General features: G+C 34.2%; 1 protein-coding gene across 1 annotated transcript in view; it reads left to right on the top strand.

Moving 5' to 3' along the window:
* LOC103512946 overlaps positions 1-22,402 on the top strand; it is a 40,608-nt gene extending 18,206 nt beyond the window's left edge. Inside the window, exons 2-4 of the mRNA XM_008477748.3 lie at positions 13,415-13,517; positions 13,760-13,811; positions 18,439-22,402. Of these exons, the coding sequence (XP_008475970.1) occupies positions 13,430-13,517; positions 13,760-13,811; positions 18,439-21,673 (3,375 nt within the window). The 5' untranslated portion in view covers positions 13,415-13,429 and the 3' untranslated portion in view covers positions 21,674-22,402. The remainder of the gene's footprint in view (positions 1-13,414; positions 13,518-13,759; positions 13,812-18,438) is intronic.
* The last annotated feature ends 1,647 nt before the right edge of the window (positions 22,403-24,049 follow it).

Below are 24,049 nucleotides of genomic sequence, written 5' to 3'. Positions count from 1 at the left end.
GGGATATTTGTTATTTTGAGCGTAGTATAGCTAATGGTTCTTTTACAGAACTTTCACTGTCAAGGTATCTACTCCAACACCCCATGTTCCTTGACATTCATGAATCATGATGAAGTATCGGTGCTAGTCAAGTTCAGTGTTACGTTACCTCAGACAAGTGTTAAGTCCAATGATCCCTGAGATTTGCTATCTTGTAGATGAGAGTGATTAGAATCTAAACGTTATGTTGACCGATTACTGATTAGAATCTACACATCCACATGGATTAGATGTGGATACCTATTATTTTACCGTTTAAATGGTATCATACGTTACACCTACTTGAAACTTCATGGTGTACAGAGTTATATTTATAGTGTTGGTATTTTTAACATACATGTTATCCTTAATAGCTTATTTTCCCCTATTTGAACTTCTTTCGTTAATATTTTATGTTTCTACTTTTTTCATCAAATTTAACCCGTCAAGTTTCCTCAGTCTTCTATCACCTTCGTTCTGATCCTGTTGCTATTTTCCTCCATTTGTTCTGTTCTTTCTGCTCTATTCATCTGACCAATCTCATGACATGAGATCTGACCAATCTCATGAGATGCTGTATAGCGCTGACTTCACAATAAACCTCTCCATGTTTTGAATTCTGACAGCAAACGGCGAATGCATAGAAGATAATGATTTTTCTTCCCATTTCCAATAAGGTAGAAACTAGAATTGACAAAATAGTCCAACGTGTATGTCTTCTATCACCTTCGTTCTGATCCTGTTGCTATTTTCCTCCATTTGTTCTGTTCTTTCTGCTCTATTCATCTGACCAATCTCATGAGATTTAGATAGGTACCATGCTGCATAGCGCTGACTTCACAATAAACCTCTCCATGTTTTGAATTCTGACAGCAAACGGCGAATGCATAGAAGATAATGATATTTCTTCCCATTTCCAATAAGGTAGAAACTAGAAATGACGAAATAGTCCAACGTGTAGTTGTGATTCGTACATTCCTTATTACCTGCGCTCCAACTTCCATTCCTATTGAACATTTCTACAATATGCCTCACGAAGAGTATTGGAAGAGCTACAAGCATTGATGATAATAATAGAATGGGAATCCATTCCTATTGAACATTTCTACAATATGCCTCACGAAGAGTATTGGAAGAGCTACAAGCATTGATGATAATAATAGAATGGGAATACCTATATGTTGACAATATTCAATATTGTACACAAATGAGTGGAACGAGCGAGAATATACCACAACAAATTAATCAAAATAGAAATATTATATTAGAAAACATCGAAGAAAGTGTGGCCAAATGGAGAGAAAGAGGAAGAGCACATTACTTACTCTCTGATATTTTTGAGTGACCAAGACCCAGGTTGACTTGGAATCATTGATTTTGTGGTTAATTTTACCAATCAAGTTCAATGACTCTCTAAAGGACGACCAAAGTTCATTACATGTCCGAGACATCCCCTCTACTTTCATCATGGATAATGTCCCTTTGAGTTCTGAGGCAGTTCCTGTTAAATCAAATTTTGACTCATTCTCACTTACCCTCCTACTCTCTGAAATTAACTACTTTTTATTGTAATATCATCGACATGTAGGTTTGTAGGTGCATCTTACGATACAAAATTCGTAAACATTCATTGATACAAAGCTGCACATTTCTCGAACAAACTGAGAGAGAAAAGTATTGGCAAAATAAGTAGGTAATTCACCTAACAGACACTATATGCCTTCTAGAACCAAGCAACATAGAATGTATTTTAACTGTACATTTAATTGTCATAATCGATTCATAACATTGGCTATGATTCATGTTTAGAATGAACCATGAAGACAGGTATGTATATGAAAGTCAGGCTGAGGTACTTACTACCTATGTGATGACTGTGATGAGTCAATAATTGTGAAAGGGGAAAATATTGTAAACATGAATCAAGTCTTTGTTTTTCTCTTCTAATGTATTTTAACTGTACATTTAATTGTCATAATCGATTCATAACATTGGCTATGATTCATGTTTAGAATGAACCATGAAGACAGGTATATGAAAGTCAGGCTGAGGTACTTACTACCTATGTGATGAGTCAATAATTGTGAAAGGGGAAAATATTGTAAACATGAGTCAAATCTTTGTTTTTCTCTTCTTTTTGTCTCTATTTATTTTAATTTTCCATCAGAGCATAATTTTGCGATCTTGAAAGTTTTAGATCTGCTCAGGCAAGGGGTGAGTTTTTGAAAGTCAAAGTCCATAAATTGCAATTTCCTAGAAAATTTGCTCAGGAGAATGTAATTTTTTCTTTCGATCTCTCTGGACAAATAACATACTGTACATTGATTGTTAAGATATCGTGAATAAAATTAAGAACTAAGAGGGGAGGACTTTTGTTTCTACATGAAACCTGGAGAATAAGATTTGTAGGATACTGAAGAAAGAAAAAAATACAGAAAACTTCGCGTTGGCTGCCCCTGAATTCTTTTCTCTCGGGTCAATACCTCGTTGTTCCAAACACTAACCTCAGTCAAAACCATAAACATTAGAACGTGTATCAAAACAACAACAGTGGAATTAAAACCAATGTTGAATAATAATTAAGAAGATTTAAAACACATTGTTCAGCCAAGTGTAGAAAGCTTGATCTTGAATCTGGAGCTCCTGATATGAAGATACAAGGCTAGAACCTACCTGCACATGGGTTCTATAGAGATGATTGAAATTATTCAGGATTTATGAGGAGTTAGAATTTTAATCCAGACGAACAGTAGTTGTAGAGAAGAACTCGCTAAGATCCTCTAATGATGTTGAATGTTGATGATAATACGTACATAGTAATTCCCTTTACATGATAATTAGGTATAAGTGATAAGAAAAGAGAGTTGATACCAAGTTATTACCAAAATAAAAAAAAACGTTCAAAATGCTGGGCTGTCACTGAATCTAAATAAATCAGAAATCCATTTCAAGGAGCACGTATGAAACAAAATTAGTGGAGATGTTAACTTCACCTATTACATTTTTCATTATCTACTTGGTCATGATTTTCACCTCTTACAACTAACAATTTTAATTGTTTTATAGGTTCTTTATTAACCATTGTTCATTGTTTATCTGTTCACGCACTGATAATACCTATGTAGGTATTCTGATTTTATCAAGCTTATACGAAAGCTTGTAGTTTTAAATATTCATATTATAAATTAGTCTGCTGAATAATGGTTATTAATGTATGAAGATATGTGGTCAAGAGGAGGTGATACCTACCTACTAATCTTTATCAATCAGGTTCACGTTTTTCCTTAGTGTTGGGAAGGATATCAATATAGGTGCATATACGTACAGCCTTTGAGATTAATGAGTAGATATTCAGTGTCATGGCGAATATTGTAGGTACTCGAGCTCAGTAAGAAATTCTCTTCAAATTTTCTTTCGTCAGCCTCACTGTCCTTAAAAGAAATTTCACCATTACTTTTTTTTATAATTATTTATCTACAAAGTCTACCATATCTTTCCTCTCTCAATCTCACTTGACCATTCTTCAAGGCGGCACTTACCGTGCAAAGCAATTAAATATCCTCGTGTATTTATAATCTACCTGTATCTACCAGCGGGATTTCAATATATTGTGCTCTATATTTCACTCAACAATGACTCATAATCTTTCTAGTAATAATGCAAAGAGAATCACTTCTTTGTAATTTGGTTTCTAAAGAGAAAGGCGCAGTTCTTTTTTGCTTTAATTGAGCTTCTGTACTCTGTAGTTCTTACGTTGGACATAATTAAGTGTAACTAATATTCAATATTGGTTTATTTTCTAAGCCATGTACAAAGTCTCGTCTTTGAAAGATGCTGGAGTTGCCCAGTAGAGTTTGGGATTAGGCCAGGCGTCTTGACACCTCTCTTATACCCATTAGTTCAGACCGAATTAATAGGGAGATTGTTATTATAATTGGAATTAGCCAAGATTAGCGGATATGATAGCTAAAGATGGCAATAGTTTATTCTTAGGTACTTATTTAATATTATTTTGTAAGGACCAAATCGGCCAAATATTCCTGGAATAATAATCTAACATCTCCCAATTTGTCTAGTTTGGTTTTTCTCTAAACAAAACTTGTTGTCCGGCCATCTTTAATTTCCATTCTTCTAATAATCCACCGCTAACTTGAAGTTCGGTACAGTGGAATAATTTCAGTGTCTGGGATTTGTCAAACAAAAAGACGCCGATTACTTTGGTAAAGTAATTCTCGGGGAGGCTCCTTCAATGTCCCCCATGGTGGGAATCTAGGTACCTATTCGCCGAAAGTAGGTATTTTGCAAACTGAGGTCTCCTCAATGTCAACAATTTTTCAGAACGAGGTGAAAAACTCCTCTAAGTTCAATGAACAATATTTTAATAGGGACATATTGAATCTTCAAATTATTATCATCAAGTAGCATTGTCTTGCAGAAAAAAATATGTTTGCCTAATAGGTACAAAGATACCGATGATTAGGTACAATGACAAGAATATAGATAGGTACATACCAATTTTTTAGTAAGTACCTACGCCTGTTTAAATCAGGTACCAATCTTCTCCACTAGTAGGTAGCCTAGAACTCTAGTTAGGATTGCTGAGGGCTGGTCGAATCTTAAATATTCCGTAGCTAATTTCAGAGTAGGTATTAAGAAATGATAATATTTATTAATAATCCCCCTCCCAAAAAAAGCAGTGTTCCGGTAGTGGACAGAGGGAAACAATTTAAACAATAAGATGAGGGACAAACAGATTTGTTTGCTGAAAATTCATGGGTTCTCCAAACTGTTTGAAAAGTATCCATGCCTACTGCTAGTCCACCTAATAAATCCAAGTTCTTCTTTTGTTGGTAGTATATGTCTAGTAATTGGAACCTATTATTTAAACAAATTACAAGCATTCACTACCTAGTTTCGATAATGATAGTTTTCCATTCATGTAAAATTACACGAAGAAATTTTAAAGGAAAGAGGCGGGCTAAAATTTTGTCGGACAGAAGTTTATGAAGTCTGACATAATAGTTACTCACCTACATTCGTAATGACCAGTAAACAAAGAAGACGATTTACTCGTAGATTTATTGTTTTGACCAAGGAAATTGGTTGGTTTTCTTGGTCACTTATTCTAATACGATAGACAAGGTAAATGCCTTTACCAACAGTGTCCCCTTCTGAAAATAAAAAAGATTCTTTAGAAAGAGTGTGCTGTTTACGAATTTCCCAATGCAGGTTTCATATTCTAGCTCTAGAACTGGGCCTTAGTGGTTTTTAGATAGTATTCCACAAGCCATCTCTTGTTCTGTAAATTTTACAACTTTTAGATTAACTTGACCTATTATAAGATGTCAGTCAACTTTTGTAGGTTCAAAATATATGAGAAGAAACGGATTTAGTAACATACCTAGGAATATTAACCACATTTTATAAAATATTCTATTTTACATAAATTATCATTGAAGCATCAGTTGTCAAAATAGAGCTAGAAAGCTCCGTTAGAAACAATAATGAGATGCTAATAATGAGCTATCCTAACAATGTACATATGTACCCATGTGGGTACTGTGGAACTCCATACACATACCATCATCATTTTAACGTCTTGTTTCATGTCAAACATTGTCAAAGATTGATGGTATTTTTTCACCTAATAATTTACGTACGTAATAAAAAATGTGGACAAAAACAAACCAACAGAGATCTCAAGTTAAGTAAACAACATTTGAAAACAGAACCATGTGTGAGGTCATGCACTAGATTTTACTCTTGAATAAAACTTGAAAAGAAGAAAAGGGGTTACTAGAAACTGTTTGGATCGTAATCTAATGTGTACATTTGATCCAAGAGATATCATGTGTGAAGTGGTAAAGTCACAATACAGAAAGGTATCTTTCAATCCTTACAAGCATCCTTTCAACCAGGACCTCAGACAATCAAAACCAACTTGTCTCATGAAACCAGAAGTCCTTGAAAAATTCACTGAAGGGTAGACTAGCACCCTAGACAAAAGTAGTAAAGATAATAAAGGTGAGATAGACAGACATTATTCCGTCTACAGATAACAGGGCTCTGAAGATATAAAAACTTCGATTCTTGGCGTAAGACTGTACGTGTACCTAAAGAAAAATAAGTTTTGAAGAAAGACCCTTTAATACTATCTGATTTTATATGTAGAATTGAATCCAGGCTCCAGAGAGACTTGGAATATTCCAGAGAATTAATATCCACGAACCAGAATCTATAAAACTAATATGAGCAACTATATCAGAAGTGCAGGCGATTTTGCATTAAAAATTACTCAATGCCTTTCTCTTTCAGGCATCTTTTTTTTTCTTTACATCCTCCTACAGAAAGAGAAAGTATTGCAAGGAAAAGGTTCCAAAGTCCGAAGATCTATATGCGGTTTGATACATCACATGTTATTATCTATTAGTGGAGTTAAACATGATCTCTTTCGTCCCTAGAATTTCTAGTGGACATGACAACTCACCCTACCTTATACGTATACCTATGTATTGTGCTCACATTTCTAGAAAAGCTCTAAATGTGTACGTATCGTACCTACGTATAACCTAGGTATTTTAGAAAATACCTACTTAGATATTTTGTATTTTAATTTTCCAAATTATCAAGTAATACACGAAATATGACAAAATATTCTTCTTGGGGTGCTCGATTTTTCTAATAAATAATAAGCACGTGTGTTCTTCGTGTGAAAAAGATGGGATGAGAGAAAACCGTTCGTTAGTAGTCTTGAAGAAATAGCACTCAGCTCTGAAGAGGCATTCTCATGCTGTAAAGTAGGTCTGCCTGAATATTTGTCTGTGACCATGCACTTAATAATCTAGATGGAAATAACCTCAGCTATCTAGAGGTGCACTCTTGCACAGGGAGAAACTTCAAAAGATCTGAAATTAAGATATTAATATTTCATGACCAGAATATGAAGGGACATATTCGCAGCAACCGTCAACTGTATGTACGTATTGGTGGGCCACCAAGGATTTTTCTAATGAACCCACCACAAGGAAAAAATCGATGGGACATAATATGATAGAAAATAAAAAATTGCTGATTTTGGTCAGTTCGTACCAATAAAGTTCTAAATTTCTCTCTCGTATGTACCCTACAATTGTACATATAAATCCATTTGCAAATTTCTTTTACGACTAATGTAACGATCGTGTCGATTTTATGAGGAGTGACTAATTTGGTTTTTTTTGCTTTTAGAAATTTAGAAGTTTGACGCTGGGAAAGGAACAGAATGTGGCTGGTTTTGCTGAAACTTCCGAATGTAGGTAGACACAAAGTATCAAGCTCTTAAAAATTGAATGCAAATATCTTTGCAGAATCTTGAAACACACCTCCTAAAACTGAAAGATATTAGATTGCATTATTATGTTTATTATTATATCTAAATATTGTACCTATATGTAAAAAAAAAGCTTCAGGAAATATCATAACAACTGGTCGGTACCAAGAGTCTTACAAAAAAAAAGAAGTAATTTCTTTAGTTGTTTACTTTTTAAACCAGAATATAATTTGAAGTTCACAAGGGAATCCCAGACCTTGACACTCACCTCTTGAGGAAGATAAAAATGTTCTGAAGAAAAGATTTACCAAAAGATATGAGCGAGGATCGTTCGCTATGATACTGTGGTAGGATTCAAACTGACAGATTAAGGTCAGAGTATAGAAGCTATGTTGATACCGTTAGGTCTAAAGAACCTATGTGTAGGAGATACCTGCCATACCAGCCTTGTGATAATAAACCTCAGAGACCTTACTTACGTTTACGTATTATACACGTTAAATATAAGCACTATTATTATTATTATTATTATTATTATTATTATTATTATTATTATTATTATTATTATTATTATTATTATTATTATTATTATTATTATTATTATTATTATTATTATTATTATTATTATTATTATTATTATTATTATTATTATTATTATTATTATTATTATTATTATTATTATTATTATTATTATTATTATTATTATTAGTATTATTAGTATTAGTATTATTAAATATGTATATTTGGGAAGCGAAATTGTTTGTTTTTGCTAACCTACGGAATGTTTTGTATGAACACGATCTTAAGATCGATCTTTTATTGATATCGACTGATTTTTATTGCTGTTAATGACAGTCTGAGTAAAATAAAATGCTGATGACTGATGAACACAATAAAAAGGAAAATGTATAGTTGTATGTCATAATAATTAAGGAGCCCCGCCAAGTCAATATAGTTTGATAGATAGCTAGCAAGAGATATTATACGCCAAAGACCAAGTGGCCCTTTTCAAGTAGTTGAAGAGGACGAAAAAAAAAAAAAAAACATCCTTGATAAAAAAAAAAAAAAAAAAAAGTATAGAAAAAGAAAAAAAAAAAAAAAAAAACATCCTTTATAAAAAAAAAAAAAAAAAAAATGTGACTTCAACAAAGCAACTATGTAGAAAGCATTAGGATGTTTCTTTGGTTTTGTAAAAAAAAAAAGAAGAAAAAAAGTCCAACGATTTTTAAAGCATAATTTGTGTTCTGAAAAATCAGACAGGTCTACTTAGAATCATGAATCTAACAGTCTATAATCCCACTAAGTATCTAACTGGTAAATCTCCCTTGCAAATCATAGCAACTCAACATTCCATCAGAGCTTTCTAATGATCCCAAAGTAGTATTGAACCTGCTGCAGCTGACATAATTGATGTGGTATGCATCATTAGCATTAAAGTTAGCGTCAGTATTATCATCACCATTATGTTATGTATAAATATATTTCCGAAGAATTTTTAACTGTTTACTGTTTGGTCTGACCCAATGGTATAAGCTATAAGGTGTGGTCAACATATACATGATGTTATTAGGAGAATACCTATAAGTTGTATGGACCGGTATATCCACATGGGTTTCGAAGAGCTGTAGCTTCACCTATATTTTTTGCTCAGTCGGATGATGGAATCTCTTCTTCAAATAGCATCATGTCTTGTTTAGGTGTTTTGGCGTCTCCACTAAGAAAATCTATTTGAAAATTTTAGATTTGTATTTGATATCATCTATTATGAACACAGTCTTTCTAATGCCATTTGATCTCATAACTGTAAGGAACGTGTCTAGTACCTATAACTTTATAACCCTGAGGAAAAAATTAGAGAAGAGAGGTGAATTCAGACACATAAGACGTATTCTAACTTTAGAAATATGATAATTATTATTGAAATTCTCTCAAGCAAAAGTTCAATGTTCAAATGTTGTTTTTTTGGTTTTGATGGATCTCATATCATTCAGCACGTGTGAATAGCGGTATCATTCTTGAATTCCATCGTCATAAACTGGTTTCTATGATTTCTGAAAATAGCCAACTCTGATGAGGTGAGGAGAAGGCATTTCTTCTTCTTTTTTTTCTGAATGTCTTGATGTGAGTTATCTTATGCCATTTCAGTATTCCTTAAAATTCAATAATAGATGACATGCAAGAGTGCATTTCAGGAAGTTCCGGTTATCAAGTGGGAAAAAAGTTTTAAAAATATTTTTAGTCTTGCATGTTAGTATTTGCTTATGGATTCTGAACCCAAGACGAATTTTGCTTGTAAATAATAATTATGTGAGCACATCTCACAACAATGACAGGTAAAGTTATTCAAAAGAACATGAAGTCTCATTCCATTTTACAATAAATATTGCGTAAGACTACTTTCTTACGAGTTGCCTTTCAGTTTGAGCAAAATTCTGATTCTTCAACTTGACATGACCTACGTTCATCCTATTTCTTTTAAAATACAATCAAGACCTTGAACACAAATCAGAACACGAGTACCTTCCTATAATCATAGCTCATAGAATTTAGATCAATGATCCTCAGTCATTAATATTCTACTCCTCCCTTCTAAGGACTCTTTATAGGCCAGGACATTAAAATATTATTGTTTTGTCTCGAGTCCTTCTTCAAATGAACCTGCCTCTAGTGGCCTACATTTTGAACCGCTCCAACTCAGAGTCGTTGACCTTTTTGTGTCTTTGATTTGGCTCTCAAACTCAGATCGCTTCGATTTTGAGGCAAAGAACTGTGATTGGGATTGGGTCCTCATAGGATTTGTTAGCATTTCCAAATTTCAATTTTTTCTCTTTATTTTAGTCAATTTGACTTTTCTGGTACACTTCTCTGCATGATTGCAGACTTATAATATGTAGAAACTTTTTAGTCCTAATCTCAGAAGGATAAACAAGATATTTTCTATTTTAACTTGTAAGCACTTCCGTCATCCTAAATTGAATATCCAGTAGAATTTTTCCTCGTCCTACGCGACGTTCACTGAAAATAATCTAGAATGTGTCTCAGAACGAAATGCAGAATTTCAAAGCGTCTCCAACTTTCATCTCATGGTCAAGACACTCAAGAATGTCTTCTCAGAACTCAAAGAAGTCTAAGATATTGGCAAACGTAACACGCTACAGTTATACGGCGCAGGTATTACCCGCTCAAGCATAAAAAGATACAAAATATCCTGAAGATAACACTAAATATACAAGAACTTGAACTACAAAACTGGCCAAGTTGATTTCTCGATACGTTGATGTATTGATTACAATTACACAACCCGGTCGAATCACCGATCCTGAAGCATAATACATCAACCTATGCAAGGCTATGTCAATGGCCGATCGTCTTCATTAACTTGCTGTTTGTTCTGTTATTTATTATTTTATTTATATTTTACTTTCTATCACATAATGTATAGGGAACCTACTCAACATAATGAGAAAATACTGAAATCGGTCGATATATCCAAAATCGGGAAAGGGGTTTAGGTAAGTTCGAGGGTCCCTTGAGTCCAAAAAAGTAGATGTAAAAATCGGTACAATTTTGAGTCGTACAAAACATTAACTGTTTTGTAGGTATGTTTATTTTGTAGGAAGTCGTGTGATGTTCACACCATTTTTTTTTTTTTTTTTTTTTCATAATATTCCATAATATAATCAGTTAAAAAGGAAAAACAAGTTCTGTGAAGCAGTGAACTTGAAATTTTTCATATAAGCAAATATGCCTTGAGGAACTAAAAAGTGCTAAAAACGATCAGTACAGGTAAAATACTTGGTATTTCCAAGTCAAAAAGCAAAAAAAGTTTACAAGAAGTTGTAAAGTGTAAATAAATGTAATATAAAGGTAGACATTCTTTCTTCGTAAGTGTTTGACTCGCCTAATCATAAACTGCACCATGGCTAGAAAGTCTGAAGAAAAATTCAACAACACTACACTAAGTTCAAACATCATTAAGTGAAGCAAACAGGCCCTCAACTCAAATTACCTACTTTGCAACGTCTCATCTGTAAAAGCAATGTACGTAAATGTACACTTTTTCGTGAGAATAGAAAGAAGAAAAGAACTTGGTGAAAATTTTAATCATGTTTCTATTTCATTGTTTTCAACAAGGTATAATTTTGTGATGGTCCGACCAGTACCTACCTATAATATTTGAAATACAACCAAGAACCATAGCCCATTATGTTATTATTTTTTATTTGATGTTTCTAACCACACAAGTAACTAAATGAGAAGATTATTTCAATAAAGATACGTTTAAATAAAAGTATGCTATGAACTGAAAAAATATACCAAGTTATCTGCTAACTACACTAAGAATAAGTAGGGAGGTATGTATACTGTAGGTACTTACTTGTTGTAGCATAACATGTATTTGGGCATTAGGTTACTGTATAACTAGGTGAATTATTTTCCAAACAGTGTAAATAGAAATAATACATGGGAGAACATTCTAAATATTAGATATTTTTCTCTATGTAAATATAAACCTTCACTATCAGCACCCCGATCTTCAAAGTGCAAGTCAGATGTGACAACCACAGAAAACTAACCGTCTAGAAAACAGTATTACGGTTTACTGACCATAAAACTAATATGTTATAAGTAGGTTCAATAATGAAAATAATCGACGTAGGTTTTTGCACTTTTTGCCCAGTGATGGACTATAACTGAATCCTAACAGGAACTTGATCGTATAAAACCTAACATGGACGATACAGTGAGAAGAGTTGGATATTTATCTACGAGTTTTCTATGTTGGACTTTCTTGGAATGTGTTCCACAAAACAGCAGGGCTTCTCTAAAATGTGTCGAGGTTTCATGTAGTAGGATTTTACTGTTGGTTCAAAGACGTGAAAATTTCCTTCAAAGTCTGAAAAAGGACATACACAAAAATTAACCAAAGTATGCACATTTTGAAGAGGCTGAGAGTATTATACTTGGGATCTGTTGAAATTCACCATAAGGTGAATGAAGTTGCTCCAATTTCAAAGCATAACTCTTCATTAACTTGTTGTATTTGTTTTTGTCAGTTTTATCTATTCCTATAAAATCATGTAGGTGGTGTGGTTGCAAAGATTTGCTGCTACCTCACGGGCAGGGCTATCATTTAATTATAACTTATAACGTTATTTGCCTTGTTTATAAAAAAAAGTAAACTAGGGACTCAACTGTAGGTACCTTCTGAAACATCTCAAAAATGCAAGCCTGCGTTAGGTTTTCTCTGCAATAATTGGCGAAAGATTACAAAGCAAAATATTTCCTCTCGACATAAAAAAAAAGCAAATCTCATTGTCTAAAATCAGATTTCCTATGCAGTAGCTCCTGGGCTCATTGATTGTTCTATTGGGATCAGAGAAACTGAATGTAAATACAATAACTCTAGTGGGTTCCTCTGTTGTAGATATTTACCCATGTAATGGATGTTAAGTAGCACTCACTATTCTGTTGGGTCTTCTTAGAAAATTAGGTTAAATATTCTGATAAACATCAAACCGTTGACCCAAGTGGTCAACTCCATTACCCACATTATCTGGGAGTCAAGTTCTAGGATTCTAGATACCTAATTTAAGAGGAAAAATTTACGTTCGAGTCCACGTCGTCATAAAATTTATCGAGGTGTAGTTATTAAGTGGGGAACGACATTTATCTTCTGATAAGCATTTAAATATGCTTAACACGATGATTTTTTTTCTTCTTTAAATAAGTAGATAACAGTGCCATATTTTCAAAGAACAGTCAATATTGGTAAATGGTTTCCCTTCATATAATTTTCAATGCCGCGGTAGCATCTTGAAAAAAGGTACCTAGACTTGGGTAAAAAGGTACATACCTAGGAGGTAGTTATTTTATTATTAACTAGTTATTTTATTATTAACTAGATATACCTATCTACCTTATTACCTATACTTATTGTCCTCTGATGATCCGAACGCCTGATTACTGATATTGGTTTTCCAAATACAATTTGCCAATATTGACAATATTTATAGCGCAATCTGTAAGCATAATTCATTGTTTGCCATTTTCTAATAATTTTGTTTCATTTTCTCTTTGTTTCAGGGTTTCTTGTAAAAAATGAGGCTAATAGAGGGCTCTTCTTGTGCGTTGTTCGTTTTTATTTTCGTAGTAAGTGCGCGTCCCAATGCTCCATCAACATCACAAGGTAAATATACAATATCAAAGTCGACTATTCCCTGTTTCTATTTTTAAATCATCTTGGTGTGAATTCCAAATTACCGGGGCCTTGCCCAAAAGCTCAAGAGACCTTTTTTTTGCAGCAAGGTTTCCAAACGTATTTTATTCGCTGAAGCTTCAGAACATACAAATATTTAATAACTCATTTTCTAGTGCAGATGGATTTAGCATAATATTATAACCATATTATTTTCTTCTCTCTTGTTTCAGGTGTTGAAGAAAATGGAGCTAAAACCGAATCTTCTATTAGCACTACTAACAGGTATAGACAAAATATTGATTTAATTAACACCCCCCGTGCATTGAGAAATAGTAAAATCCATGACTTTAACAAACAGTATTCAGATCAAACTGAATGGTTACCTATTTCATCTTCTTCACAAAATAAAAAAAAGATTAAAATCAGAAAGAAATATAGTTCAAATATGCTTAATTTTATGACAGAAAAAGCAAACTCTTTAGACCAAAGTACAGCTAGGACAAGTATAGATGAAGAAGATTCTGAGAGACTAGCAAGCAACACTATCAAAACAAATCCTTTAGGGCTAAATGTTGTTAGTCCGAAAGAATCTTTGCCTGTAGACAACAATCATGATACAGATGATACTTTTAACAGTTTAGGTAACAATCCCTTTGAAAAAACACACATATCCTATACTGATACCACTTTAGTTGAATCATTTGTTCACAACACTTTACCTGATTTAAAAAGTGCACCAAGCGATTTAATTATTCACCCCAAATTTCCGAGTAATACTAATTCCTCAAATAAATATTTTGAAAACAATAATCAACACAGTAATTACCATCATTGGGAGAACATTAATAATCAGTGGAACTCACACAAGAACCAATATATCATTGTTGAAGATGTAGATCCTGCTTATCTTCCCAAACCTCCCCCTCCTCCTCCTCAACCCCCGTGGTATGAAAATCACAAGCCTCCTGAAACCTGGTATGAAAGCAGCAAGCCAAAACCTGAAATCCCTTCTGTCGTATTTCATTCAGAGGTAACTTACTTTCCCCCAGATCCTGAGCCAGAACCTGAACCTCTCCCCCCAGAACCTGAACCTAGTCCTGAATATTCCTACATCCCCATCCCTCGTCCTGAACATCACGTGACATCCCCTGAGCCAGTACCTGAATATAACTATTATCCTTCCTATACACCAGAGCCAAATCCGGAGCCAGAACATCATCCCCCTTCTGATCAGTACAAACCAGCCAAACCCGTGTATGATGATCCTGTGTTTGTAGAACCCAACACACCTATATTCATCACGCCTGTAACTATAACAAATATACAGAATAATCCGTTGAACCCTATAACCGCTACTAATGGGAAACCACCACCTTCTATCGTTGTCTTGGATGATCTGTCTGTGGCTGATGAACCACCTGCGGGTTCTGGACTAGATGCTAGCATAGGAACAACTCTGACTGGTAGCATGACATTAGGAGATCCAGGGTCTGGGGGGGCAGGTAGTGGTGCAGGGGCAGGTAGTGGAGGTGCTGGGGCTGCTGCTGCTGCTGGTGGAGCTGGAGCTGCTGCGGCAGCTGCAGCAAGTTCAGCAGCAATAGCAGGAGGTATAACAGGAGGTATTGCTGCTTCTGCCGCAACGGGGTCAACAGCCATGTGTAATAATATCCAAGTAAATACTTTTACTAGACAAGGAGTACAGTGTCCCCCTGTAAATATCAACTTACTCAACTCTGCTGATGCTCCCCCAGAAGGTGTGTCTGATGATGACCCCACGGCTCAAGCTCCTGTTCAAACTGAAGTAGCAGACTCGGATGGAGGTGTCATATTTGAATCTATTTCCCTTTTTGAATATCTCGCATCGCTTTTTGGTGCTATCAATGTTTTCAATCCAGTCGGGTTTATGTTTTGGTCTCTCATGTTTGCACCATTGTCTATTTTGCTTACCAGTGGTTTGGGCGCAGTGGCCTTCTTCTTCCCTTGGTTGTTTCCTAGATTATGGTTAGGCCGATCACTTCGAAGTAGACGATCAATACAGAATGAAACTGATTTGTTATTTTTTCTGAACAATAGATTGAATTATGATTTGGATTATCTGGAGAGGTTGCTTCTCACGATGGAATCAAATAGACAGAAATCGAGTTCACATTTGAAGAATTTAAAAAAACGCAAGAGAAGAAAGTGAAAACTAGCATTTCATCTTCGATCAAAGCGAGTAAATCAAAGCGTCCTACATAAAATTCCAAGTAAATCATACTTGGGTAAAAATAAACATGTGCTACAAAAGACACACATACTAAACATCTTGTACACACAAAGACATATCTGCCAGTCCTTATTGATTAACGACTATTACTATTTAATTACTAGGTACCTATAGAAGTAATCGTTTTCTAATGGTTTCATGTGTTAAGTCAGTGAGCCATCGGTAACTATGTTGTTGGTCTTGTGGATAATTAAAGGATAGAATTATTATCATATTCCTAATTGTGTCACATAGTTCTTTAACAACAGCTAGACTCTACACTTCTACAGTCTACAATACACCGACATTCTAAGGACATGGGTAATACTTCTTCAATGACTTAGTGAGACAAAGACAGATTATTTTGCTACATTTTTGTAGACACAACACACAACATTTCTGAGGTTCAACAATGAGTGGTTTTGGGGTCAACACGTTGAGATTTAAATTTGACATTTTTGAAAAGCCACACCTGAACAACAAAACCCCATGTTTGACGCGCTCAACCAACAGTTTCACCAGGATTGAAAAGGAGATATTAATAATATTTTCATAAATGCTTCACAGATTAAAATTATAGCATATTACATATTGGTTCCGTGGCATGATAACAATAAAATTAGTTTTAATTTTGTGAAGAAGGAATGGAATGGTAACCAAAAATATATCAAACTATATTACATAGGTACTCGTATATTACATTATGATATGATTTTTTTTAGTACATAACACGTAGGTATACGTAGTAATAAATTTGTAAATATAGATTTTTAAATCAGGTACATTTTCTGTTATGTAGGTATATTGTGCCATATTCTTCTAAAAACTGTCCTTATTTTTATTATATTAAATCCTCTCTTTGTATGTTTCTTTTATTTTTTAAAACTAACTATTTAGTATTAAAATGTAAGGTAAGATTTTTAAATTCAATTATAAAAAGTATTTCCAGTATTTTTATTTATTTATTTTATTATTGCTTAGTTGTACTTTCATTTAGGTATTAAATCAATATGAACATGTACCTCAAAAGCTCTCAGTGATGTATTTGTAAATATACCTACCTACCTTTAATGAAATAAATATCTTCATTCTTTTATACTTTTTCATTCTCACTTCTCCATTTCTCTGTATTTATAATTCAATCACAAATCACAAGTAGGTACGTGCACTTTACTTTATTTCAAGGCAACAATGTTTTACATTTTTAAGATGGTTCCTTTTTTACTTTCATTATACAAGTATTTTAGTAAATAAATGCAAATATAAAAAAAAGAACCAACTATTTCACTAATTTGAAAATTAATCTTAAATTGGAGTGGGGGGATTCCATTTAGGATGGGTTAAACCTGCAAAGGAAACGAAACCAAAAAGAAACGGTAATCTTATGGGAGACATCGGAATATATTGAGTCCATACTCATTAGGAATTAAGTAGGTAAACATAAGACATTACTGACCAATAGGTATAAATAAAACTGTAACTCAAACTGCAGGTAAGGTGTGTGTCCTTGAATAAATTATAAGTCAGTAATATATTACCAGGTGTCAAGAGAGGTAGAGTTCAATATCAAGGCATAAGGACTAGCTATCTTGGAAGTTTTTTCCAAACAAAATAGGTATAAAAAACGGTACTTGTAGCTGTTCATATTGTTATTGGCTGGTCGGTATTCCAATGAGGACAATATGTGATCAAGAGGACACTTCAGCTCTAGGACGGATATAAACTGAATAATATGATATGTTGCAATGTAACGTGATGCTATGTGATATATCATTAGATTATACTATTAGAGTGATGCACAATTTGGTTCACAAGTCTCATTTCTTCTTGGGTGAATCCAGTTGACAATTCCGTTCTAGAAATTGATTTCTTTTGATCCGACATACATATGAAAAGGAATTGGTACATAAAAAATAAAGTACATATGTATTACATTACATATCTAAGTATCAAAAGGATTGTTTATTTGAGGACATTCCATTGTAGGTCAAATTGCCAAGATAATCTTTCATTTCAGCAGAAAAGTGACAATTTCCTTGAGCGTTCACTTTCTGAGTAAACATTAAAGTTGAACGAAAATAGGTGAGTATTTAAGTGTAAGTTATAGACAGAGATACCTAGAATTTGAAAGTTATAGTTTTGTTTGGATATGTGGTGTATGTGTGTTTCAATAGTCTTCTATATTTCTCACTCTGTTCTGGTTTTATTATGTACTTGGGAAATGGTATTCTACTTGTTGTGTCTCAGACTTTGGAGTAAAGTCCTTGTAATCCTGTAGAATAAACGAGTGTTTATTATTATGAAGTCCATTTGTCAAGCATGTTATTGCAGACTAATAATTAATAATTATGTTTATTTTTACGCGGCAGTTACGTACTCTTCAGCTCATAATAGTCTCAGTAGTTAGATGTAGGTACCTATGTTTAGATAATATAATGACAATAAGGACGGGGATTCATTTTTAATTAATGCACGATGACTTTTACCGCATCGCCGCCCTCCACCATATTGTATACATATTGTAACAAGTGAAAGTATCCAAGCACTAACTTGCCTTTATCATGGCGAAAGAAAAAAATGTAAAAAGGGTCGCGATATGAAAATTTTGATTTAGTGATATTTTCCATTTTACTAATGATTTTTTTTTCTCTCTCTCGTTTTCAGAGTTGAACCTGAACCGGAAATCAGTATGACAACAGAAAATCTATCCAAAGGCCAAGAGGTGCAGTCAATCCAGGTAGAGAGTTCCGTGATGTCTTCCAAAGCGGAATCCAGTGAACCAGTTCTCCCTTCGTCAACAGAGAGCAATGATATTGGGAGAGCTGTTATGTCCACGAGCCCAACACCTATCGGAGAATCGTTGAAAACAGTGACGAAGCAACTTTTGCAATCTCCAACTGCCACTGATATGGTTATAACGGACATTAGAACACCACCAAAAATTCAACAACAAATTGAACTCATTTCTCCCGGAAAGGGCGAGGCAGTTCCTGTGTTGATGGAAGAAGACGCTGCTAACTCATTTGAAAAGTTAAATGAACAAAACACAAGGCAGCCATCAACTCCTTCAAGTGGTCTTTCGACTTGGATTTTACTGAATGGGGACTTTTCTTCAACTCCTTATTCATACAGTAAAAAACCTCTCAAACAAAATGAAAGGTACAGTTCAACTGCTTCATCGGTATTTGAAACCTCTTCCAAGCGGCCAATGAAACCAATCATAGACATGGTTAAAATTACGTCTACTACAGAGAGGACGAAACAAAAAGATTCAATGAAAAAAGGACCAAGGCCTAATTTAGGTGTCGTTAAACCAGTGTCCAATCCTAAAAAACCCTTGAATGCTACTGTAAAACCTACTGTATCTAGCACTACACCTCCCGCTATTATTACTGAAAGTGAAGTTGGGAAACCTCTTGTAACGTTGCAAGACTCCAAGTTCAAGAATAAAACTCCTATCATTGTAGGAAGAATTCCTTTACCAAGTAAAGATAAAGAAAAACCAGAGATTGTTGCTGCAAGTAGTAGCATGAGACCCATTGTGAGCACTCAATCTCCTACAATAGAAACATTGAACTTCGTGACAAATATGACAAGGTTTGGCACCCCAGTTGTTACTTTTCCACATGTACCTCCTAGAATCAAACCTGTATCGAACATTAACATCTCCAAGGAACAACTGTCTCCTAACACTATGTACAATTCCCCCAGCACTCTCCGGCCTTTTGTAACCAGCACACTGTCGAACCGAAACAATGCTAGCAACGAAGTTGTTCAAGAGACCACAACTCAACCGATAGTGACCACTACACAAAAGAAAATCAAAACATCCCAGAAGAAAAAGAAGAAGAAAAACAAGAATAGAAGAAAAACGCCATCAAAGAAAACAAGTAGTGTGGCTGAAAGTAAAATCACGCCGGTTGATATTAATGCGACGTCCAAAGTTCCCGGTAGCAGCACAAGTCGACCTTTGTCTACTAGAATATACAACTACTTAGCAAGAGAAGTGATGCCTAATGTTGGAATAGGTGTGGTAGGCCTCATGTTAACAGCTGGTTTAGCAGGGTTATTTTTATATCCTTTCGGTGGTGGCATAGCTGCTAGACGAACATCTTATGAAAGACCAGTGATTTCCAAGTATGGACCCGGGCCTGGACCTGGACCTCATCGTCCTCACCATTATTATAATCCCCAATATAACCATGGTGCTGTAGGAATGGATAATGGTCAGCCAGAAGAAGCGGTGCTAGGACAAGTTCTAACAGGAATGGATTACTCCCCTTACAGTCGAGAAAGGCCCTCATCGGGTGCTCCGTCTTCTCCTATCTACGACCCAAATGATAGTTATAACAGCCCTGATGTGGTCGGTTATGCAGGAGAAAGCATCAATCCAAATACGAAATATTCAACCATTAATACAATCCAGTCTAATGCAAATAATGTGAAATATACCAAGATTCAACAGGATCAATTGGAACAGAAACATCCCACATACACAGGAGACACACAAACCGAGAGCTCCTCAGCCCTGGTCAATTCTCCTGACAACAATCAGTTGTCTCCTGAGAGCAAATTCTCTAATATAAACATTGGCAGTGATGCAAACTTAGAAGAAACGTACCTAGAAAATAATTCTCCTGTGGATAGAAACAAGAACTACAAATCTGACCTCACAGGTAATGATTTTGAGAAATACACAGTACATAACAGTAACTATCCAACGGACACGCGAGTCAATACACAAGACAACGCCAATCACTATACCTCAGAGAATAGTGTGTATAACGCTAATGAGAATTACAATAATGATTTCATTTCCTACAGTGCAAGTGTAGGAAGTGTGTACAATGAAGATGCAGGTTATTCTTCATCCGATGTGAAGAATCATCGCCCTGATACAAATGCTCATCAGGAATATCAAGAAGCTAAAGTCAGTGCTAATGTTAAAAAAGACTCAGAAAATGACACTAATATTATTGACCAGCCTTCTTACTCAGCACTAGAAGGTATTCCTAATTATAACATGGAAGGTTCAGATGATCTCTACAAAGATTCCAGTAATTACAATATGTTCAACTACCGTAATGATCATGGAATCATTATTGAGCATGGGCCAAGAAAATTAAAAATTCAGAAAAGAAGTACCAAAAATGAAGACCTAAAAAATGATATCGACGAAATCAATAATGAGATCGATAGTGTCTTACCAAATGAAGATAAATTCCCATTAGATAATTTCATTAATTCCGTTGAACTTTCAACCCCAGATAACAAATTGGGCTCCAATGAGGTTCTGGAAGGAACTACAAGCACCACTACAGTGACTACAGATACAAGTATATCGACAACAATGAAATCAGAAGAAACGACCCTTAGTAACACAAACAATAGTAATGATGTCGAAAATATAAAAGGTACTCAATTCAATATTTCAGATTTTAAAAAACCTCAACAACAAAATGAAGAATTTTCGTTGATCTCAGTAATTCGTAGAATAACACAATTTAAATTACAGCTGGGTTTGAGATTATTGCAATCAACTTCTCAAGCGTTTTCAAGATACATGGGAAGTCTTCAACAACGAATGGAAAACGTTGTCAGGGCTATAAACGACCAATATAGAGCCAGGAATAAGGACAGTAACATTCCTCCTAAAATTGTTGTTCCCAACAAACAAATCATTGAGAATGACAATACTACTGATAACTTTGTACAAATTCACAATGTGAAAGTCAAAGACGTCGAAAAAATAAATGTGAATAGCCAAAATCAAGAAGAAATGTCAACAGTCAAAGTTGAAACATTCACAAAAGAAGCCTCAACTAGTAACAAAGAATTCAGTAGTCCAAGCAACGGAGAGGTATCCTCTACTACGTCTATCAGCACAAACACAACGTGATTTCAAAATTAAAGGTAGGTAACAGTCGTTTATCGGAGTGAAGAAAATTTTGAAAAAATGGCTGTAAAACGTGAAAATAATTGTGGGTAGGTATGCCTGTTTGATAAAACGATAAGAAGGCATATTTTATTTTAATACCTAACTAGTCAACTATTTTAATTTATTTTTCACTTCTCTTGAGTGATTTTTCCATTATTTTGTTTTACTGGTTATGAATTTTATTAGGTACGAGGACTATACTAGGTAGTTAGTTAAATATTTTCGTGAAATTGCTATTCTCTAGGGGAAAAATAATGTCAACAAAGGCCTGATATTTCAACTGAAGTTAGTTCATATTCAGGATAGGTACTAATAGACAACAGTGTGAATAACTAATCGCACGTAAAAATAATAATAATAAAATAGGATCGAAAATGAAAATAAGTTAGAAAAAAAATAAAATTAGCTTCTTTTTTACTTATTGTTGTACATAGACTTGATATATTAGATACATATTGTAGGTACACAGATATATATTATGCAGTATGTATTATCAATGCATGAAATATTCAACCAGAGATTGATTGTTTTTGATGTTGTGCACATTGCATAACCAATGTAATATCAGGCTATCATACAAGGACTATTCTATTTTTATTATAAAATTATAACATTACTACTTATAATATGTAGTAATGTTATAATCTTATAATGATATGTAGTAACATTACTACATATTATCATCATGTGGGGTCAATTTGGACGGTATAAAACTAGGTAATTTTACTTGTAAAATTTATTTATTTTATACATTTTATTAGCTATAAATTTAAATACTTAATTTACCTACGAGGTGACGACTAAGCAAATAAATAGTTATCTTCTACCCACTTAACTTTTACCAGGGGAAACGAAACTAATATTAACTTATTAGGTGTATTAAACTTGTTGATTTCTGAAAATTTGAAAATTGATGAAAAATTCTTGATCTATGGTTGAATATTTTACCTTTTTTATACAATAAATTACCAACATTTAGGTAAAAATTGTGTACATTGAAGAAGAAGAAGAAGAAGAAGAAGAAGAAGAAGAAGAAAAAATATACTTAATGTTAAAAAAAGGAGCACTTCTCTTGCAAGGTGATTTTGTAAATAATAAAATTAATTAGGTAGGTAGATAGGCTATAATATATTATGCTTTATGCATAACAAATAAACTAATACTCCTTCTATTCTTCTTAAACAGAATGTTCCTAAAATTTTCCCCAACCCTTGTAACTTTTGAACGGCTGGCCTTTCATTTTTACTTTCCTTATCCTATAGGAAGGAAAGTAATGTAATCGGGTCAAATTTTCGATGGTCAGTTTTTAGTGCCAAAACACGTTTTGAGGTCCCTAGAGCCTAAATCCAAAGTTTCAGCCATTGGTCCGTGTGTCTGTCTGTAAACAAAATATCTCGAGGACGGTAAGAGCTAGAGACTTGAAATTTGGTATGTACCTAGCTGTCAAATGTGACAAGGATGCGACACGAAACTTTTGGTTAAGATCGGTGCAACGCTTGGCGGTATTTTGCCGCTTTTTGGCGGTTTTCGGTGTAATTCAACAATATCTCGGGAACGGTATGAGCTAGAGACTTGAAATTTGGTATGTAGTTCACAAATGTGACAAGCATACGACACGAAACTTTTGGTTGAGATAGGTGCTGCGGTTGGCGGTATTTTGACCGCTTTTTTGGCGGTTTTCGACCGTTTTTTGGCGGTTTTAAGCTATATCGACTGAACGGTTAGACATATTGTAAAAAGTAATTTAAAAGAACACTCAAATAAGCATCATTTAACAGGATAAGGAAAGTCGTGTGATGTTCACACCAGATTTTTGAATCTAGACTCTGACACATTGGCAATAGGTGTTCCTACCTTTATCAGAGTTGAAAAATTTCCAACCATCAAAAGTTCAAAAGGATAGGGTAGGACTTTTGGAACACACTGTATAAAAACTTATTATTATCGTATGTTGGGTTAGAAGAAGAATTCTGCATTTTGGAAAAATACTAAATACCTGGAAGGTAGGCAATCTTTTGAAATATGCACGATCTGAGGTTAGTAATGATTAGAATTAGAACCAGAGTAAGTATGCATATTGCATATACCTAGTAGGTACAAGTACCTACCTAACTAGTATGATTAGTGTCTACCTAGACAACATGTAGGTCTTTTTCTAAATGCAGAATCAAGATTTTATTAATATAAGGTGCTCTATTGTTTAATAAAAACAAATTTCATTACAGCTAAGGTACCAATAGAAATTTAGTTTGTAATGAGAAAAAATGTCCAATTAATTTAAGTTCTATAGCTTGTAGTTCTCTCATCGTTTTCTTTGTGTATTGTGTATTTATTTAA

This window comes from Diaphorina citri, unplaced genomic scaffold, assembly GCF_000475195.1.
Source record: "Diaphorina citri unplaced genomic scaffold, Diaci psyllid genome assembly version 1.1 scaffold39, whole genome shotgun sequence".
Classification (NCBI taxonomy): domain Eukaryota; kingdom Metazoa; phylum Arthropoda; class Insecta; order Hemiptera; family Psyllidae; genus Diaphorina; species Diaphorina citri.
Note: the sequence above shows the minus strand (reverse complement) of the source record. Positions and strands in the feature narration are given on the sequence as shown.